The sequence below is a fragment of the Electrophorus electricus genome, chromosome 12 (assembly GCF_041902795.1).
Source record: "Electrophorus electricus isolate QZ-2024a chromosome 12, ASM4190279v1, whole genome shotgun sequence".
Classification (NCBI taxonomy): Eukaryota; Metazoa; Chordata; class Actinopteri; order Gymnotiformes; family Gymnotidae; genus Electrophorus; species Electrophorus electricus.
Window position 1 is genome coordinate 1,495,001 of NC_137508.1, and position 20,207 is coordinate 1,515,207.

General features: G+C 46.0%; 1 protein-coding gene and 1 long non-coding RNA gene across 3 annotated transcripts in view; one reads left to right on the forward strand and one right to left on the reverse strand.

Moving 5' to 3' along the window:
* Window positions 1-19,240, reverse strand: part of maml3 (mastermind-like transcriptional coactivator 3) — a 106,022-nt gene extending 86,782 nt beyond the window's left edge. Inside the window, exon 1 of the mRNA XM_035531648.2 lies at window positions 17,765-19,240. Within this exon, the coding sequence (XP_035387541.1) occupies window positions 17,765-18,121 (357 nt within the window). The 5' untranslated portion in view covers window positions 18,122-19,240. The remainder of the gene's footprint in view (window positions 1-17,764) is intronic.
* LOC118242219 (uncharacterized) lies at window positions 537-2,095 on the forward strand. 2 transcript variants are annotated; one of them, XR_014126657.1, is made up of 2 exons: window positions 537-1,187; window positions 1,447-2,095. It is a non-coding gene; the product is annotated as an uncharacterized LOC118242219 (long non-coding RNA). The 2 variants fall into 2 exon arrangements; XR_014126658.1 differs by having other exon boundaries at window positions 1,460-2,095.
* Window positions 19,241-20,207: the final 967 nt, after the last annotated feature.

The window sequence follows — 20,207 nt, forward strand, 5'->3', positions numbered from 1 at the left end:
GTACATATATATGTGTGTATGTGTGTGTGTGTGTCTGTGTGTGAGAGTGTGTGTGTATGTGTGTGAGTGTGTACATATATGTGTGTGTGTGTGTGTATACACATATGCGTGTGTGTGTACATATATGTGTGTGTGTGTGTGTTTGTATACACGTATGCGTGTGTGTGTGTACATATATATGTGTGTGTGTGTGTGTGTGTACACGTATGCATGTGTGTGTGTGAGTGTGTGTGCGTATGTGTGCGCGCGTGTGAGTGTGCGTGTGCATGTATGTGTGCGTGTGCGTATGTGTGCGCGCGTCTGAGTGTGCGTGTGCATGTGAGTATGTGTGCGTGTGCATGTGTATGTGTGCACGTGCGTGTGTGTGTGTGTGTGTGTGTGTGTATGTGTGTGTGAGTGTGAGTATGTGTGTGTGTGTGTGAGTGTGTGTGTGTGTGTGAGTGTGTGAGTATGTGTGTGTGTGTGTGAGTATGTGTGTGTGTGTGAGTATGTGTGTGTGAGTGTGTGAGTATGTGTGTGTGTGTGTGTGTGTGAGTATGTGTGTGTGTGTGTATGTGTGTGTGTGTGAGTATGTGTGTGTGTGTGTGTGAGTATGTGTGTGTGTGAGTGTGTGAGTATGTGTGAGTATGTGTGTGTGAGTATGTGTGTATGTGTGCGTGTGCGTGCGCGCGTGTGTGTGTGTGAGTATGTGCGCGCGTGCGTGTGTGTGTATGAGTATGTGTGCGCGTGCGTGCGTGCGTGTGTGTGTGAGTATGAGTATGTGTGCGCGTGCGTGCGTGTGTGTGTGTGTGTGTGTGTGTGTGTGTGTGTGTGTATCTGTGTGTGTGTATCTAACTCTGGTGCTCTCCTCTTTCCTCTTTTTCCTACTGAGTTATTGATGAGTGTGAATAACAAAGTGCTCCTTTTCACTTTCTGCTTTGCTACGTGCCTGCACTACAACGACCACAATGCAATTCACCGTGATGACAGTGCTTCCTTATTCAGGAACTCCTGTTAGCTTCTATCACGCAACATTACCACAGTGGTATTAATCTTATACTGGGGAAGTATTTAATGTTCTGACGGAGCGAGAGTGTCATAGGAGGCACACACACACACGAGGGTTAGGACATGAATCGGGGTGGAGGTGCAAACATTTACACAGCTTCAACTGGACAAACAGACACACGCAGAGACAGAAAGAACAAGTGAGAGATCACATTTACATTTTTTTCTGGCTATTTTTGGCATTGTCTGATCCAACAAGGAAATGATAAAACTAAACGTGAATGTCTGTCTCATCAACATCCATACATGAGTGAGGGAGAGGCGCAAGCGCAAACACACACACACACGCAGGGTCCCAGCAACAAATAAACAGTCTGTCCTGTGGGTGGGGGGTGGGTCAGTCTTGGCTGAGGCTACAGACTGTGGAACACATGTTTGTGAAATGCTCACTTGTTCCAGTAACTCCACACAGACCTGCTCTGAGGATGGACTACACCCTCGCACAGACCTGCTCTGAGGATGGACTACACCCTCGCACAGACCTGCTCTGAGGATGGACTACACCCTCGCACAGACCTGCTCTGAGGATGGACTACACCCTCGCACAGACCTGCTCTGAGGATGGACTACACCCTCGCACAGACCTGCTCTGTACAGGATACAGGATGGGACTGCATGGTAATGGAAAATACTGACATTGCAATACTTTTTTTGTAATATATTTTGCAATATGAAACAAAAAAATTAAAAATCACCACATGAAGCCTACGTTCTATATGGAAGTAATATTGTAGAATGACTGGGTTGATGATGTAGGGGAGAGCACCTACACAGAAAATAAAAACAATAATAATTACAAATACCTGAAAAATTACTTTTTACTCTGAAGACTTTGAAGAAAAAGTGCCCGTTTTGGTCAGTAACATCCTTCTGCTTTTTTTTGCTTTTTGTCTCGTCCGTTCTTCTCTTCTGAGCTCATTTTCCAGTTGTGGTTGGCGAGCAGACGGGATGGAGCTGATTTAGTTGTTGGATAAACTGATCAATAAGGATTGTGATGCGTGATTCACTGCTGGGTTGAGCAATATTACAAATAAATAAATAAAATCTCGATTCTCTGTTATGATTTCAATTTTTTTGTTTCATATATGATGCAATTGAAGAACACACACATTCTAATCCACAGGGGGATTAAAAATCCACATTAGAAAACGCCTTACATTAAGGATCTTAAATTCCATGTGCACATTGCGATGGCGATACCTGAAACGATATATCGTGCAGCTCCAGCGCAGACTCACTGAACATCACTGCAAAGGGAGGAGGGTCGTCGAGAGGTCAGGCGTCATTCCAGCATGACCAGGACTCGTTTCCCCGATGAGTCAGAGCTCACAGACGAGGCCGTTCCCCATAATCCCCTACCGTAAACCAAGGCGAGGTCCGTTCTGCTCTCTACGCTACCATCAGATAAATGCTTTCCGTTTCATGTCGGCTATGAGTACAGTTGGCCCTTGGCCCCAGCCACCAACAACTACAGCACATCATCCACAGTATTCACTGCAGTGTGTGTTTGTGTGTGTGTGTGTGTGTACACATACCCACGCCCACACACACCTTGCACACTTTGGTTCAGATGGAAAACTGGGCTGGCCTCAGGTGCATGACCCCTCACCATCCAATAAGATGGGAGAAGAGAGAGCTCATGGCAGCGCAGCTTCTCCAAGAATGATAGTAAGAGGAACACCTGAGCGTCTTCACATGGAAACGTCTTTGGTCTGTGCACTTCCTGAAAAACTGAGATGCAAAACTGCCTATTACAGGACACATTTCACAAGCTGATAAACCACACAACAATGAGAAACCATAAGTCTGCACCTTACTGTTACTCAGCTGGGTTTCACACACACACACACACACACACACACACACACACACACACACGACACAGACACACAGACACACACAGACAGACACAGACAGACACAGACAGACACACACACGCTGAAGTCGAGTTCGACCAGGGCCAAAGTAGGACTGGGCTGATACACGAGTCTCTGTGCTTAATCAGGGCCTCGGTGTCTGGGCCAAATGTGAACAGTGCCAGGCCTCCCGCGGAGACATGGGCGTGTGCAGGACCTCGGGCACACCGCACAGGAGGGGACAAAGCCTCGGAAAGCCCCCCAGTTCTGGGCCTTCTGAGAGAAGGGGTTCTCTGGCTGGATTTGAGTTGGGAAAACACCAGCGAACGAGGGCCAGACTAGACGGGGAACTCCAGTGCTACCCAGTGCAGATTCGCACAGAGGTAGACGCTTCACAAACCTCTCGACTCTTCTCGGTAAAGACTGTGGTGTCTGGCCTGTGCTCAGCTGTGCACCAGCCTGGAGTGACTGTAACTGGTTAAGAGTTTGTTCCATTTCGGATGCAGGCATAAGGGCAACCGAAAGGGGAAGAGGTCAAATAGGAAGGAAATGGATGAGGACACAAACATGTCTGTAGTGGAGTCCGTGTCCGACGTTCCGCATGCTCCACTTGGTCAAGCTTCATATGTAAAAGCACAAACGACGCCAACGTGTCCAACCATTCAACGGCTTCCTTCCTCTGCTGAAATGCTGTGATCTTCAGAGTAAGGACACACACTGTGAACGTGTGTGTGTGCAGGGTCTGGGGACGCTATTTTGGCACAGTTTTAGCCATCTAATCCAGAGCAGGTTTCCCACTCTGGGATTACAGAGCTGGGTAGGTACGTATGTACGTAGGTATACAGACACGAGTGTGTACAATGTACAGGATTGCCTGGCAACATGTAAACACGCGAAGCAGACTTTTGTAAAGGTGTATAAATGTGTTTATAAACCTGCTTATTCACACTATTCATGAAAACAAGTCTGGAGTAAAGATGCATCCAGTCAGACACGCACACGCGCGCACACACACACACGTGCGCACGCGCGCACACACACACACACACACTTCTCATTTCTGTGTCAAACCCACATTTCCATCCCCACAGCTGCACTGTGAAGCATGTGTGTGTGTGTGTGTGTGTGTGTGTGTGTGTCTTAACAGACTCCCTGGAGATAATGACAGCATGGTTACCTGTAGACACACACACATTCCAGACAATTACAACTTGATTTTATATACAAAAGACTTGCAGACATTTAGTTTGTCTGTGTGTAGTATCTCTGATGAGTAGCACTGTCTGTGTGTGTGTGTATGTATGTGCACGCCTGTGTGTGTGTCTGATGACACTCATCTATTTTTAACTTGGCTCTCTTAAGGTTTCAGTGAGAACCAGAGGCAGAGTCCTGCTCCCAGGCATCACTCTCATCAATAATGTAGTCGTTTGTCTTTAAACCACACACACACACACGGCTAGAGCATCTCCACAGGTAACTCAGCTTTGTAGACTCTTCAACAGGCATCCATTGCTTGAATCTGAATTTGATTAATCTATTCTACCTTTAGCCTTATTAGAGAGAATTGACCAGTCAGTCAAACACATATGTACATGTCTCTGTGTGTGCGCGCGAGTGTGAGTGAGAAAGAATATGCGAGTGTCTGTACAAACATCTGTTCTCCCCACCTCTGCATGGAAAGAGAGCCACACCCCCCTGTGCATCAAAGCCACACCCCTCTTCATCCAACGACCCCATCAGTGGTAACAATAGAAAGCACACCTCCACCCACAACGTACACCAGGGCTGGCACCCACGCCTCCACCCATAACATACATCACGCCTGGAGCTCCCAGCCGTGGGGAAGCTTGAGGACACCCAGCCGCCCGCCAACTGAGTCTTGTAACCTAAGCGATGCCATCACTTATGGCATCATCAAAACGCAACAGCTCGTCTGAGAGACGGATAAACGGAGTCCTGTCAACCAAACGGAGTCCTGCAGCCCACGCGGGACTCTGCTGCCGTTACTGTGCTTCTCGTGACAAAATGAAGACTAAGCTTGCGGGACTGTACCCTTACTAGTCATGTCTTCTGTCTGCCCTCGAAGTAACTCCCTCGCTCTCTCTCCCTCCCCACATCATCAGCCTAATCACCTTCTGAAGGTTAATGACACTCAGCGAGTAGAGAGGAGAAGATCGCCATGTCTCTCACACGCACGCGCACACCCCCACTGGTAGAAATGGCTCCATTACCCTCCAGGAAGACATCACGTACACGCATGCGCACACACGCACGCACACACGTCAGCTGGACAGATATATTGCTACACTAAAGTTATCAGGCAGTCTTGGACTCTGGCGGGAGCTGATATCCTTAACTGATATCCTAAACTGATATCCCACTGTGTTCTTTATTACTGCCTCATATCAGCTCAGTCAGTCATTTCTGTTTTGGCAGACGTGCAGGTTCGGTATTCCGACTGAGGTCAGGTTATCCAAAACCGTGGTGGGATGGGAGGAATTCTCCCTCTCTCCCCCTCACTTTGAACAGCTTCCTGTATGATGATTTCCAAAGCCCTGCTAAAGGAAGAGAGGACGAGGCCATTTTCTGGACAATTAATATACAAGTGATTGCTGGAGGTGTTTTGCACGCCATGGCAGCGCATTCAGACAGCACTCCTAGGTTAATCGCGCCGGTCTCCTCTGGGAAAATCTCATTTGACCGGCTCTAATGAGAACTCCTCAACTCCTTCAATGGAGCAATTCTGCTCAGCATATCTGCATCTGTTGTGTTTTTAGCTACGGTCACCACCCACTTTATTAGAGATGGCTAACTTTCACTGGTTTCACTGGGATGCCAGTCTTCGAGGTGCATTTTGATACACATGCAGTTCCATGTGTTCCATATGGTGCCATGCAATGTCAGTCACACTCCAACCTCGTCACTGCTCTGTTTCTTATCACAGGAAATGGTTTTGGACCATTCTCAACCTAGCAGAGACATGGACATGGTCGTGGGACAGTGGTACATACACACAGACAGTGATAGTGTTGTTACATGTGTCAATGTCACTGCTGAGGTGGACGTGGCCCACTAGCCAAAAATATCCAGCCAATGTTCCTCAGAAAACAGCAGCTGATGAGTTAGAGGACAGCTACCACAAACTGCATGGCAACAGATTGGCTAGTGTCTCTAAAGTGCAAATACAAGAGACATAAGTGGGTGGTGGGTGTACATGTATACGACTTTAACCTTTTACATGTTTCTGTACGTTGCGATTTCCTTTTGGTTGTCACAGTGCGATCGAAGCGGTTTTGACTTGGGCTCCCACTGCCAGCCTTGTTGGACATGGAACAGTACAGCTTTCCTACTAGTTTGTAACTACATATTGCAATCAGAGAACACTGAGCCTGAGATCAAACCCTTAACTAGTGCTGCGTCACATCACCAAACCGGAATGAGACGTTGCCTTTGGGGGAAAGGCCAGCGTGGTTCAACAGCCAGTCAGATAAACACAAAGGCAGGGTGAGAAAGATCCCTGTTTAAATACACCACTGCTGATGTCAGGTACTTCCGATGTTATGCATCAGTGCTCCAGAAAGTGTTCAAATGCTAAAGTGATTTGGGAAAGGTCACTTTTGTCCAGAGTTGAGTCTGCCTTTTGAGATGCACTTTAAAAAACCAAGGCCCACAGCATAAACTGCAAGTATTCAAAGCTAAACCAAAGTTCGCTGTAACGGAGAAGTGGAGGTTAGTTCTCCCTCACTCAGACTCCCACCTACGATCACTCACAATGACACTTCCTAAAAAGAAAAGTCAGCAAAAATGACTAATTAACCACTCCTTTGCCTCCAGAGGTGGTCACATGTCTTACAAAGAGGCACCAAACTGGGTCACTTCAGCTCTGCATGTTTCTCTCCCAGACTTCCATGAGCTGAATCTCGGACCTCTCAAAACTGCACATGGCCCTTGGTTTACAGGCTTGGACTCGCGGACTCTCCTGATGAACTGGATCAGAACCTCTCAACGTAGGTGCCTCGCAATGGAGCAGGTGGGGTATGTGCACCCATACATCCTTCAGACAGGAGAACACACACCTTTGCTCTCAAACCTTTTTAAAAGCTTGAACAGAAAACAATAACATATGACGTAAATAACAGGAAATGGTCGCAAATTCAAACCAAACATCGCCTTTCGATAGTGATAGTGAAGACATCACGCTCTTGGTCCGAGGATTTGATTCTGCATGTTGCACAAGCAAGACAACATTAGATTCAGCGCATGAACCCAAACAGCAGAGTCACATACGTTAATGTTATATGAAATATTTAACATATGATTTTTTTTAATAGCATTTAGCATTTTTTTAATAGCATTTAGCATTTTTTTAATAGCATTTAGCTGATGGGACTTGCATTATATCCAAAGGGACTTACAATCATGACTGAGTACAGCTTGAGTAATTGAGGGTTAAGGGCCTTGTTCAGGGGCCCAACAACGGGAACCTGGCAGTGGTGGGACTTGAACTGGCAACCTTCTGATTACAAGTGCAGTACCTTCACCAGTGAGACACCACTGCCCAAAGTCGTCTTTTTAGGAGACTGTCCTACAATCAGTGCTATAGCAGATTACTCAGGGAGTATTATTTAATACTCTATTGTATAAAGTACAATTCCACATGTTGGAATTCAGCACAACACAGCCAACCTTTATGTCTCACTGCATAACTGACAGTATATTTGGGGCAATAGCAACCATTTGCCACACCCACTGTAACGCGCACACACCCTTTTGCCACACCCACTAACACATACATAACCTTTGGACACGCCCACACCTGCGGTCTACACAGACTGGATTGTTATGACCATAAACAATTTCAGTGATTTGCAGTCAGCAGCAAACTGGAGACAGAGTGAAGCCATCATCTTGTGAACCTAAATCTAACGTGTTGGCTAGCTGGAAACAATCGTTTGCTATTCAGTTAGTTTTACCTTTTGGCATCCAAGCCATCAAACTAGGAGCTGCAGCAATAACTGCTATCAAACTAGCAGCTGCCTTATGTAGTGTACTGCAGCTCAGTGCTGACTGGCGTTAGCACATCAGCTTCCAGGTTGTGCGTACTTCAACCTTTTTGAAAAAGGAGGAGCTAGAAAAATAGAAAGAGACTGAACTCTGCTATTAGCAGCTTTTTGTGCTACAAGAAACGTATGTTCTGGTATTGACAAAACTTGACACTGGGTTAATGAAACAGATGAAACACAAATTTAGACTGTGTTGCTGGATGAGGGCAGTCAGGTAGTTGTTTACACGACAGTGAAGGCGTTGAGTCCACGGACGCCTCAAAGTTCGGGGTAGACAAAACACAAGTCACTAGAAGATCCTACAATCTGACGTCGGTTAGAAAAAACACCGTTTTACGTCCTGTACCTGTTGATGGTCAGTTCATCAGTTCATCCAGTACTAGCAAGTGGTCACTGTGCGTGACCTTGAATTAGACGCTTTTGCTTCATTCATGAAACAGATGATGCGCTGTCTTGTTCTGCTATTAAAGTCCAGTTCACATCTATAGGAACGCAGTGCTTTTGGCTCAAATGGGGGAAAAAAAAGTTCTAAAAAGGAAAAGTCCATTGGCCCTCAGCCACCCCAAATTTGACGTGCCCCCCATACAAAACCAGGCACTCAGCTTCTCACCAACCACATCATGGCTCTCGCTCTGTTCCCCAGACGGGGTAAAGTCACAGCCTTTTGGTGGATGTTTTAGTGCTGCGTGAAAGTGTTTATCTGTGGCAGAAGGAAAAAGAAACTGTATGACACTGTTGTTCATGGAACTATGCATGTGTGCTCAGTTCCTACAGGGAAAGTTTTAGCAGTTTAACTTTATTGTTCTGAAACATCAATAACCAATAATGTATAAAAGGAGCAATCTAAAGCAAAAGTACACTGAACAAAGTGGAAAGAGTGTAGTCAAGCAAAACTGAGCAGAACAACGAAAGAAAACGCCAGGCCAAAGTTTCTCCTGTTCCACATGTAATTAGCCATTAATGACCATTAACAACCTTTTTTTGCAATACTTAAGGTGTATTCAAGCTAAGGGTCTGTGTGTGAGTGAGAGTTTACAAGTTTGTATGTTCCTCGCCTCCACACAACTTAAAAGGCGTAATACAGATATAAGCAATAAACAAACAACATTACAAAAAAAGGGAACTTTTAAAGTTCGATCACATGACCTTTGCCTGCATGAGTCAGACCAGGTCTAGATTGTGCTGATTTTAATTACAAGACAGTTTGCCAATTGCTTAAAAATGCAAACCAATGAACTGTATAGACCAAACACACCATACAAAGCTCCTTGAAACCTTTGTCATTTTAATGATGCACCCCAAAGACCATGAATTTCTGAGTGCAGACTCAGCCATTACCCAGTGTGAAACCTTGATGTTCTGTTCCATTTCTGTTGTTCTTGTATCCGTTTAATGTATTCATTTACCCATCTTTTCCAAACTAATGTCAAAATCGCATTGGATTTGTTTCTAGTTCTGCTCAAGAAGAGTGCTACTGCACACTTCTTGAATAGGTCCTGATTCAGTGTTCAGTAGCTTTGCCTCAAGTTGTATAATGTGGCTTAGATTTAGTGCTTCCAGAACTGCTTCCAGATCATTAACAGTCAGATGAGATTGTGTGAGATTGTGGTCTAGCTGCAGATTAGTCTGCTATATCCAGTAGAGATGCAGAAAAGTTGAGAGCATGTGGTTTCTTCTTCCATGAGCCACTTGTTCATGGGTGTAAAAGAGTTTTGAAATTTGGCTGTTCTTTTGGAGGAATTACAGGATTTTCTACTTCTTATGGTAAGGCTGACTTGCTCAGTCTATCTCTGACTCTGAAAACAATTTTCAAACACTGGACTAAGTTTGTACAGAAGACGAGCTCTTTCACGGAGCTTTTCAGCAATGCAGTGATTCCTGCTTTCCTTCTTTCTTGTGTTAGTTGTTGAACTACTTCTTTAATCTATGAAATCCATGACACTGCTCTTTTAAAACTGGTCCTCTTGGAAAAGTAGTTGAAAAGTTGACTTGTAGGAATGTCCTCCTAGTTTAAAAGTACTTGCTTGAACCTCAGTCTTCACTTATGTGGTCAGTATCTGATGTACTTGAATACATCAGAAATACTACTGTCATTCTGTCTCTTCAAAAGATGGATTCAACCACTTGAGCTTGTAGTTCTGTATTCAACATTCTGTGCAGACATGTGGATATCCCAGCAGCTGCAAGCTTCAAGTGTCCGTCTAGGTATAGTTGGTGGTTTTTGAGCTAAAAATGTGGCTTTTACCATGACAAATGTAACATCACTTCTCTGTTTACCAGCTGGAGGTGGGACACTGCAGCAAGCCCATCTCATGTTGTGCAACTGAAAGGTTGCTATCTCCCCAAAGTTCTTTGGAGTGAAGGATCTGTCTATGCTGAACGTGTTCAGTAGAACCAAGTCATTCAACAAGTATTTTCTGCCATTTTTCACCCTATTCTTGGGGGATTTTCTCATCACTTCCGACCTTGAGTTTACACAATCCTTACAGAATTTGCTTGGATGGTAAAATGGCTAGTGATGCCTTGTCTTGTTAACAAGTGTGCTTTGAAAGTAAAAGCAACATGCTCAACGCGCCATTGAATTTCAAGTGCCCTTCCATGGGGAGCTGATCTCCGTTAAGATCTAGTGTCTATTTCCGTAGCCTGGTTATTCTCAGGGATTTCAGCTAGCACTGAATGATAATAAGAGATCTATTTATTGAGTCTGAAACCACCTTTGGCACACAGGTGTGTGAACTGTTTGTACAGAGAAACAGCCTGATCTACAATGTCTGTTGACTTCAGGCAGTTGTCATAGTACATTTCTTGGGATGCAGTAACTTTCTAAGAGTAACTTTCTTGATTATCAAGACGTTGGACTTAACATTTATATGGCTTCATGTGCTTTTCTAGACAGCCATTTCTCTAGTGACACTTTTCAGTGCACATACTTCCATGGTTTTTTAACTGACTATGCTGTCAGTTCTCCTGTAAAAATGTAGACCTACCCGGGTCAAGCAGACGGACAGATATCAGCCCCAGCAGCCTACCTTAACTAGCATTTTCTAATTTTATGTTTTGCTAATATTAACTACTGTAATGCTACAACCGTTTGCCCATTATAGTAGGACATACAATTGAAGGTTGAGAATGCCAATACCTTTACAGATCCCCCAACAGGACAGAGAGAATCGAGTGAGATCGCAGGAGAGAAGATAGATCAGGCAAACGAGACTGAAACGAGACAAAAGGAGCCACAGAGGCGTGGAGAGTCAGGCATGTTACACAAGGAGCATCGTGTAGTCTGTATGCTCCTGTCCATCAGCGTGCTACCTGCCATGAAGCTGCACTACAGGACAGCCTCTGGGAAGCTGGCACTGAAAGGCCAAACACTGCACTACACAGCACAGTGTTTGTGTTGCTTTAATATACATTTTCATCATGAGCACGGTTTTGACCGTTCTTAATCTTAAGAGTTCAGTTTCCAGTCATCAACCAGGAACCTCTAGCCATGCCTGCTTCTCTTTCTGTTACGCAGTCAGAGAGATCACAGGTGTGCCTATACATGCAATCAGACAGAGCACCAACACCTGGTAACAGACAAATGGTTGAAAAGACAACAATTTATCTGTCTGCTTCACATGCATATATTATTCACCAAATTATATCACAGTTTAAATGAGTTATGTGAATACTGTTTTATGCATGACAGGTAGCCTGCTTTTCATACTGATACACTAACAGAAGCACTTCAACAACAAGAACAAACAAACAAACCAATTCTTAAGATCCCTCCAAGAGGCACATGTTTATATTTAGGGTTCCCCTCCTTTTTTAAAAATCAATACTACTGTTTAGCATTTCAGCCATAATAAAACTTCACCATGTAAGTGGTTTGGAGTGTGTGTTGTTGCAAGCATGGGATTATAATGTGTTTTTATATTGACTTACTAAGATTAATCATTTAATCAATTTCTTATTGAAATCAGTTTACAAACAATGTATTTTTCAGACTGGAAGAGCTGCAGTCTTAATTACATTTTAACATAATTATTTCTATTACAACAGTAGTTGTAAGAGTTGTGCTTAAGTGACTAGAAACTGTCCCTGTCATTTTAGTTGATGAAGCAACTTTGTAATTATGTAATTATTAAAACCACCATACTGGTCAAAAACAAATGTGTGATTACATATTCTCTCCAAAATCTTTCCTCATCAGACGGCGGTGCTGAAGCCGGCGTTGCTGGCGAGAGACCCCACCCCACCTGTTTGTCATCACCCAGGATGCTGTGCACATGCTAATCGAGTCCTTCCCCACTCACACACGGACGTGATAGACGTACGAGGCTGTTCGACTGGGCTCTTTCCTGCTTCTGTGCGTGTGTTTGCAAACACCAAAGAAATTGGTGATGAGTAAATAGAAATATGACAATTAAATCTGCCTCCCCCCCAAGAGCTAAAGGACATACAGCCCCCCACACACATATATACATACACACACCCACGTAAGCACATGCACACCTTTTCCTTCACTGCTGTCTAACATATGTACATGCATGCGCGTGCGCGCACACACACACACACACAAAGATACTGTTAACAAGAAATAAGGAGGTCCTTCTCTGTTGTGTGCTGTAAATATGTTGTGAAAATAGTGAATATGTAATATACTGCAGGAGGAAAAAAAAGAAACTGTGCACGCACGCACCTGCTTGTTTACATACGCACACGTACACGCGTGTGTAAAGGGCGCAGCTTCCAGGTCCTGCTTGTTTACATACGCACACGTACACGCGTGTGTAAAGGGCGCAGCTTCCAGGTCCCTCACCCAACATTCCTGGCATGACAGCCAAGGTTCAGTGACATTACAACACAAAAGCTGACCGCAGATCAGTTCCTGCTCATCGCCAAGCCTGGAATTCACCACGAGTGCAGTTTGTTCATCTGATCTCGGGTCTGTAGTTAAGGGCTGCTACAACCGTAAAGTAGGGCAGATTATCCAGTAGGCCTTTACAGAGGCACTCGGTGAGTGGCCCACACAAGGAAGTACGCAACCTTTCCTCCCTTTCTCCTCCCCAGAAAAATGAGAGAGCGAGAGAAAGAAGAAAAGGTGCGTGGCTTAGCGCCTCTGATAGAGCGCTTTGTGCAGAAGAGCATGACTGAACATCCCTGACTTCAGAGACGGACATGGACAGGCGGCGATGGGCAGTGGGGTTTAACAGCTAGGACTTGTGTTCATGCACAGTGTTCCTCATCAACAGGCTGCCACATGGCCCAACGTCTTACGAACCTACACACTAGAGTGCTGTGTGTGTAACTTCAGGATGGTTCGCGAGCAACCTCTGTGCTGCTGAATCATGGACGTGTGCCAAAAGGATTTTTTTTGATAAAGTGGGTAACCGCTGCACCCACCGGCAGGAGGAGCTGAGAGCTACTGAGGAAAGATGGGTGGAGCTGAGAGGTAGCAGAGTGATGGGTGGAGCAGATATGGGTGGAGCAGAGATGGGTGGACCTGTGGCTTTTTATGCAGAGAACTGTGCAAGTGTAGCAATTTCTGAATGAAACCTCACAAGCAATTGCTTTCTCAAATACTAAAAACAAAAACAACATCTTAGTAAAATGCAGAAACACAGAAAAATACATATGGCATAAAACACATCAGAAATAAACACTAAAACTGCAAACCTTTCAGTTTTCTCTCCCACATTCATGAAATAAACAAGTTAAAGTTAAATAAATGGCTGTGGATCCTATGACCACTAAACACCAACACACGCACACACACACACCAAACAGAAACATGCTGTACACAGTGGTAAGTGTGCTTTTGGACTCTCTGACGTCACAGTGCTTGTGTGACTCTGCCAACTTAGAAGTTAAATTTAGACCCTGGGCACTGGTCCCAGACACTGCAAAACAATGTGATACCACGAACGCTGCTTTAGTTGGAACCATCTCTCTCTCTCTGTGTGTTTCTCTCTGCCTCTGTTTCTCCCTCTCTCCTTCACACACACCTGCTCACATGACACTCCCCCCGACAAGTTCCCATAATCACCCTGCCTCACACACACACACACACACACACACACACACACACACACACGCGAGCACCAACCTAAAAGGGCACCGTTTGAGGAAGAAACAAGTCATTTTATTTTTCATTCCAGGAGGCTACCAGCCCTGTCATTGATAAGACCTGCTAAACTCCTCCTAACTCGTGTTTAAATGTGAACGCTAAAGCCAGCTTAACCATCCTTCACGTCTCTCTCTCACACACACACACACACACACACACAGACAGCACCTAACAGTGAGATCCAGCATACTTTTCTGTTAGTCATTTGCTATACAGTTCACTGTGACACACACTCACACACTGTCACGCAGTGGAGACTTCAACACTTGTACTCACTGACTCACCAGGGCACTGGGGTTGGAATAATAACAGCGATGCCACATGATCAAACACTTTGACTCTGAAGAGTCAAATTCCTGACAAAGGTGAGGCGTATCAGGTTGGATGCCAATTAGCAGTGTGTGTTGGCTAGAAACAGGTCTGACAAATCAGTACTTTTATACGCGAATTCGCAAAGCAGTATAAGGCAAAGTGGCCAAACAGTTTGCGCAAAATTTCTCAGCGCACCAAAGGGAACGGTGTCAAAACTGCAACGGTGCGTGCCAAACACGGACAACCTACGAAAGAGGAACGGCAGAGGTATACCAAGCTTTACCCACAGCCAACAGACACGTAACAGGATCACGAGAGATCTACAAATCCAAATATGACCACAGAAGCGCAACCAACACCTCAGCCAGCACAAAGCTCAACGTTGCAGAAGGTCCGCTGTCCAGAAAGCACTCGCACCGAAGGACAAGGACCAGGGCCTGCTGGAAGGAGTACAGAAGCAGAAAGACTACAGTCATGAGAAAAGAGATTTAGGAACCTTCTGGGACTTTCAGACCTCCTGCACGAATGCCTCCTAAAAGTTGATCTAAAGTCATGATAATGACAAACAGCATTTTACAATCTTTACTGAACGAATGTTTTATATAACAAAGGATATTAATTGAAAAAGCAGCCACATATCTGTAGGAAAATGGCATGGAGACAGGCTACCTAATGAATTCAAACCCAAGGAGTCTGGCATTGAATTTATGACCATTCTTGCCATTTAACAACAACAACAACAACAAGATTCCTGTTCTAGTGCAATACTGCCTGATCAAACAAGGTTTCAGAGAAACTCAAAGGCTTACAAAAGCATTTCCAGAGACGTTTGTGCTTCTGTCCTGTACAGACAGACAGACAAAAGGAATGTTCACAGACAAGAGAAACTCAGCACCACTGCCTCTCCTGGCATTTCATGCACTTGATATGGAGTGTGTTCATGAGTCTACCATAACAACAACCCCGGTGCTGTCCCCAGGAGTGCTCTCAAAAACAAACAAAGCCCAAAAAAATCTCTCAATATTCCTTCAGAGCACACAGATGTTCTTCAGTGCTACATGATCAATGTTCTGGGCTAAAACACTACATACCAAGATGCGATCCAGCTGTGAAGCATGGTGGAGGAAGAAGAACCTTTTATAGGACGCATTTAGAATTAAACACAACAGTCTGAACTTCCAACGCCATTAAAACTATGACCTGTGATCTGAAGCAGCCCATGTGATACACGCGTGTTCAGAGGAATGTAACGTTAAGGGCTTACATGCTTTTTCCGTCAATTACACTATTTTTATTGAACAGATAGTTTAAACAATCAGTGTAAAATCTGTGTTTACTTAATAAAACTGTTTATCAATATGCGATCCCATCACATTCTGAGAGTAATATATGCAAAAATGCAAACAGTTCCTCAGGGGCCACAACTTTTTTTCCCCCGACTATTAAAGGTCTGATGACTGCAGTGGCCTCAGGCTGTATGAACAGACATCTCACGGGGTCATTACGTCTGCTGCATGTCAACACAAACCATTCTGCAGGACCTGTGCCTCACATCACGCAAACTCCCATAGCCACTCTGTATTCAAAGATGAAACAAGCTCCATCACTCCTGTTTTTGTTTTCGTTCTCTCTGTGTGTGTGTGTGTGTGAGAGAGAGAGAGAGAGAGAGAGAGAGAGAGAACTGAACTAATTTAAGAATGTTTCAAAGAACAGCAGATTAATGTCAAACACCTTTCATGTCCACCAGAATCACTGGATCTAAACAGAATTTAACCTTTAGGAGTTCTGGACAGGCAAATTCGTTTTCCACCTACTTCCCCCTTCAGAGAAACAGAGACTTTTCTTCTTGAAGAATAGTTCAATAGGCCACTACACACACACACACACACACAAACACACTTCGGGACTTCCATGACAGCAGCTGATTGGCCGCGCTACTCTATTCCAGCCAAGCACGAGGCTAAGGAAGTCTACGGTTATCATTTCCCACCAATATGAGATCGCGAAGATTCGCAACAAGGGTTCGGGGTCATTTTTCCCTTTAGCTGGTGGTTGTGTGGTTTGCCGTGCCACGGCCCCCTAGCTGCCGTGCTGCAGAAGGCCTGGGTGGGCTACTGTCTCTTTAAGCCGTAATCCCTCCAGTTTGAAGCGTGTTGCCTCCCAGTTAATGGCCGGCTCAGTGTAATGTCCACAGCGCGCAGAGGGAGGGCTCCTCTCGCCAGCAAGCCTCTGAGCATCACTTTACATTGCAAAGAGGAACTCACCACCACAGCGCCAAAGGCAAGTTTGAAGCGAAAGAAACGAATTCGACGCAGCAAACGAATAGCCTTTTAAATTAGAGCGCCAGGTCGCATAACGCGGGTGACACCGGCCATCTAAACAAAAGGTAGCGCGCACGCAACCGCAACTTTACGCAGTTACCGGACTATAATACACGCGCGCAGTCTCAGATGGAAACAGGGCAAAGAACGACGAGGCGTAACTGGATTAGCACGTCGTATAGGAGGTCGCGTAGAGGCGGATGACGCCTTGGGAGGTGTAAGCAGTCCAAACGTCTCCACCATCACCTCCGCTCCTCCACCCATGGAGCCCATGCGCCTCTTCCACTGTTCGCCCTTAAAGACTCGCTACACACATTTAAGGAAGCGGGACAGACTAAAGTCCAAGCAAACGAACACCACCGCCACGACCAGCCTACATGTTAGGCCACTGTGGGGAAACAGAGCAAATACCAAATACTGCCAACCTATCAAATACCAGAGATCCACCAAGGAAGCAAACATCCGCATGCACGTGATCTATAAGGTTACACTGAGTCGTCTAAACATGCACGGCAGATGGAAATATGACATTAACGGGGGGTTTTGCGGCGCAAAGCGTCACTTCGCAACAGAAATATTTGCCAAAACACGTTAACAAGGTGGAGGACAGCGCCAGTAGTAAGTAGGTGGAGAGCAAACTGATGACATCACGAACTATGTGCAACTCGCGAGCTACACAACTTTGAAGTGGCAGTCGGAGAAAAGTACCAAATGCATTATTAAGTCTGGCCAAACTACAGGCAAACTATGAAACGCCAGCATATCCGTAATTGCTCCAAGTCTGAGCGGAGGAAACGCCGTTAAAACGCTAAAAGTACGGCTGTCGTCTCCGTGCGCTTAGGTAGTTCCGACCTGCCATTTCCGAAGCTGTTCACTCTGTGGCTAAAGCTCCGTGTGGCCGAGCGAAACTTTGTGCGCGCCGTGTAGTGTGACAATCAAACTGGGGCTCGTGCTCCCCCTCCCATTTCTCCCAGTGCTGCAAACCTGCAGACGTAACACCGGGTGGCCCCGTCGGACGAGGCGAAGGACCGGGCTCACGCGCGTATTTACCGCTATGAGCGTGCTGTTGCGCTGCTCGGCGGTGGCGTCTGGGTCTGGCTGCTTGTTCTGCTGCTTGCCGCCCGTCTTCTTCACCCTCTGCTCCAGGCTGCGCTGATACAGAGTCGCCGTCTCCCGGCGCTCAATGTCGATCTGCTCGGCGTGAGCTTGCTGGTACCGGCTCTCACAGGTGACATGATGCCGCCGGCAGCCCTCGATCCGCTGGCGGAGGCGCTCGACCACCGTGCTGTGCTTGGGGATGCCCACGCTGCTGCCACTGGTGCTGTTACTCGCGCTGAGGTTTACGTTGCTGCTGTTAATGCAAATGCCTCCGCCGTTCGCGGCAGCGGAGCTGGCAAAATCCCCCATCTGTGCCTGGCTGCACGGTATTTGGGAAGAACTCTGTCAAAGCCCCCTGACTGCTTGTCACGCTCCAAACTGGGACGGAAGTCCGCTTCGCCAGGGAGCCCGAGTGAGTGGACTGGGGAGGGGGTTTCAAACGACTCCAAGCGCGCGGTGCTGGCAGCGACCCCCCTGTGGGAAAACCGCCGTGTCAACCATCCAGTGTGGTTCCAGCGCAGCCCAGCGAGGCTCGAAACAATGTCACAAAGTACGGGACCAAACGAGGCGCCCGGCTCGCTCCGCCGTCTTCACGTGCCAGGCTTCACTCGCGCGCGCCTACCGTTCCATGAAACATCCGGATGTTACTCGCGACCATCAGAACGCGCGCCGGTGCGAGCCCGTCGTTTTATTGTGTTGTCCTTTTGGAAAAAAGTTTTGCCATCTGCAGCGAACGGGCTCCGGAGTAGTTTCGTGAACTTGCATTCCATCAGCTCGGTGGGTAAAAACCCCCGCGCGCGGACAAGGCGTGCAGTCCCGAAAGCGCTGGCCGTGGAGGGGTGCGCGAAAGGAAATCCTCCAGACGTGAACGTGTCGGTCGCAAGCAGCAGCTGCCACCATCACAATCATCAAGCGCTCCCCTCCTCCATGCTAGCGGAGTGATATCAGGACAACAGCCGAGCAAAACCCAGCCACCGGCCTGTGAGCAGCCCGTCAGCTCCGCGCAAAACACGGGCCGGAGTGGAGTCCCGCGGACGGGGACTCGCGAGCTCCCGTTAGGGAAAGCCGAGGAAGTCGGGACCGTCCGTGGCCAGAAGCGCACAGTATAGGAATACGAGCAAAACCTGTACACGTTGCGATGTGCAAATGTCACACCATAAAATAAGCTTGCTGTAGGCTACAGAAACGCACAGTGGAAAGTTTAAAACTGTTTAGGGAGACTTCCCAGGTCTACAGTGAATACAAACGGCCAGGGAACTAATAATGCACGTGGTATACATATTATTTACATTCTAAACAAATAATAAAATATTGGTCTTGTACATCTCCAGTGAACACATGCTTGTGCTCTGGGCTCCACCAGAGACATCTGATAAGTTACTAGATACTTGGTTTGTACCCGAGTCTTTGTTTACTCTGCAGCCAATGTGAAAATTTATACAGTTGGATCTGCGATGCGGTCAAATAATTGTGCTTGACTGTTATTGCCACTGAACGGTACAGAAAACTGATATTAAGGAAGGGAACTTTAAAAAAAAATCTGTTTCTCGGAAAAGGTGTAGTCTGTTCTGAATGTGGGTTCTGGCATGGGTGTTTATTTACAGTGTGCAGTATTTAAGCCATACACACGTTAAACTTAGCAATGACAAAGTAGAATTCCCATTGGAACTGCAGGCATAGTATGGGTGAAACACCAGTCCTTTGTGCTTGCCTCTGTGTGTGTGTGTGTGTGTGTGTGTGTGTGTGTGTGTGTGTGTGTGTGTGTGTGGGGCGTCCACTCTCTTATGACGTCCTTATATCTGTGAAGGATGCCTCTGTGTTTTCAGCAGAGAGGCAGGCGGAGGTTTCTCCCACTACTATGAGGCAGACTGAGGCGAGGCAGTATAGATATACGCTGTGAAAGGCACGCAAGATTCAAATACCTCAGATGTGCTGTGATAGATGAGAGCCTGAAGGAGTCATTGCAGTATGTAAATGGTAACAGAGAGCGCTGGATGTGTGTGTGTCTGAAAGTGTGATGGTGCTGGAAACTCATCCAATCTGCTGAGTGCCATTGGAATGACTGGAATGTTGTTCACATATTCTCTCTCTCTCTCTCTCTCTCTCTCTCTCTCTCTATCCCTCCCTCTCCCAAATACAACACAACTACCCTCTGGTCTCCTCTTTTCCATCTCATATGTTCTTGCTCTTATCAGTAAACAGTTCTGTGCCATTTTTAGTCTTGCATGCCATTGGAACATATTACCAAGATCCATTTTTGTGAAATAAAGACAATTTTGGATCAGTTCAAAAAATAATAATCATGGCTTATAGATTTGCTGTGATTAAATATTTTTAAAAGACATTTTGTTAATATATTTATTAAGAAAAGCAAATCAAGCAACAAACAAACATT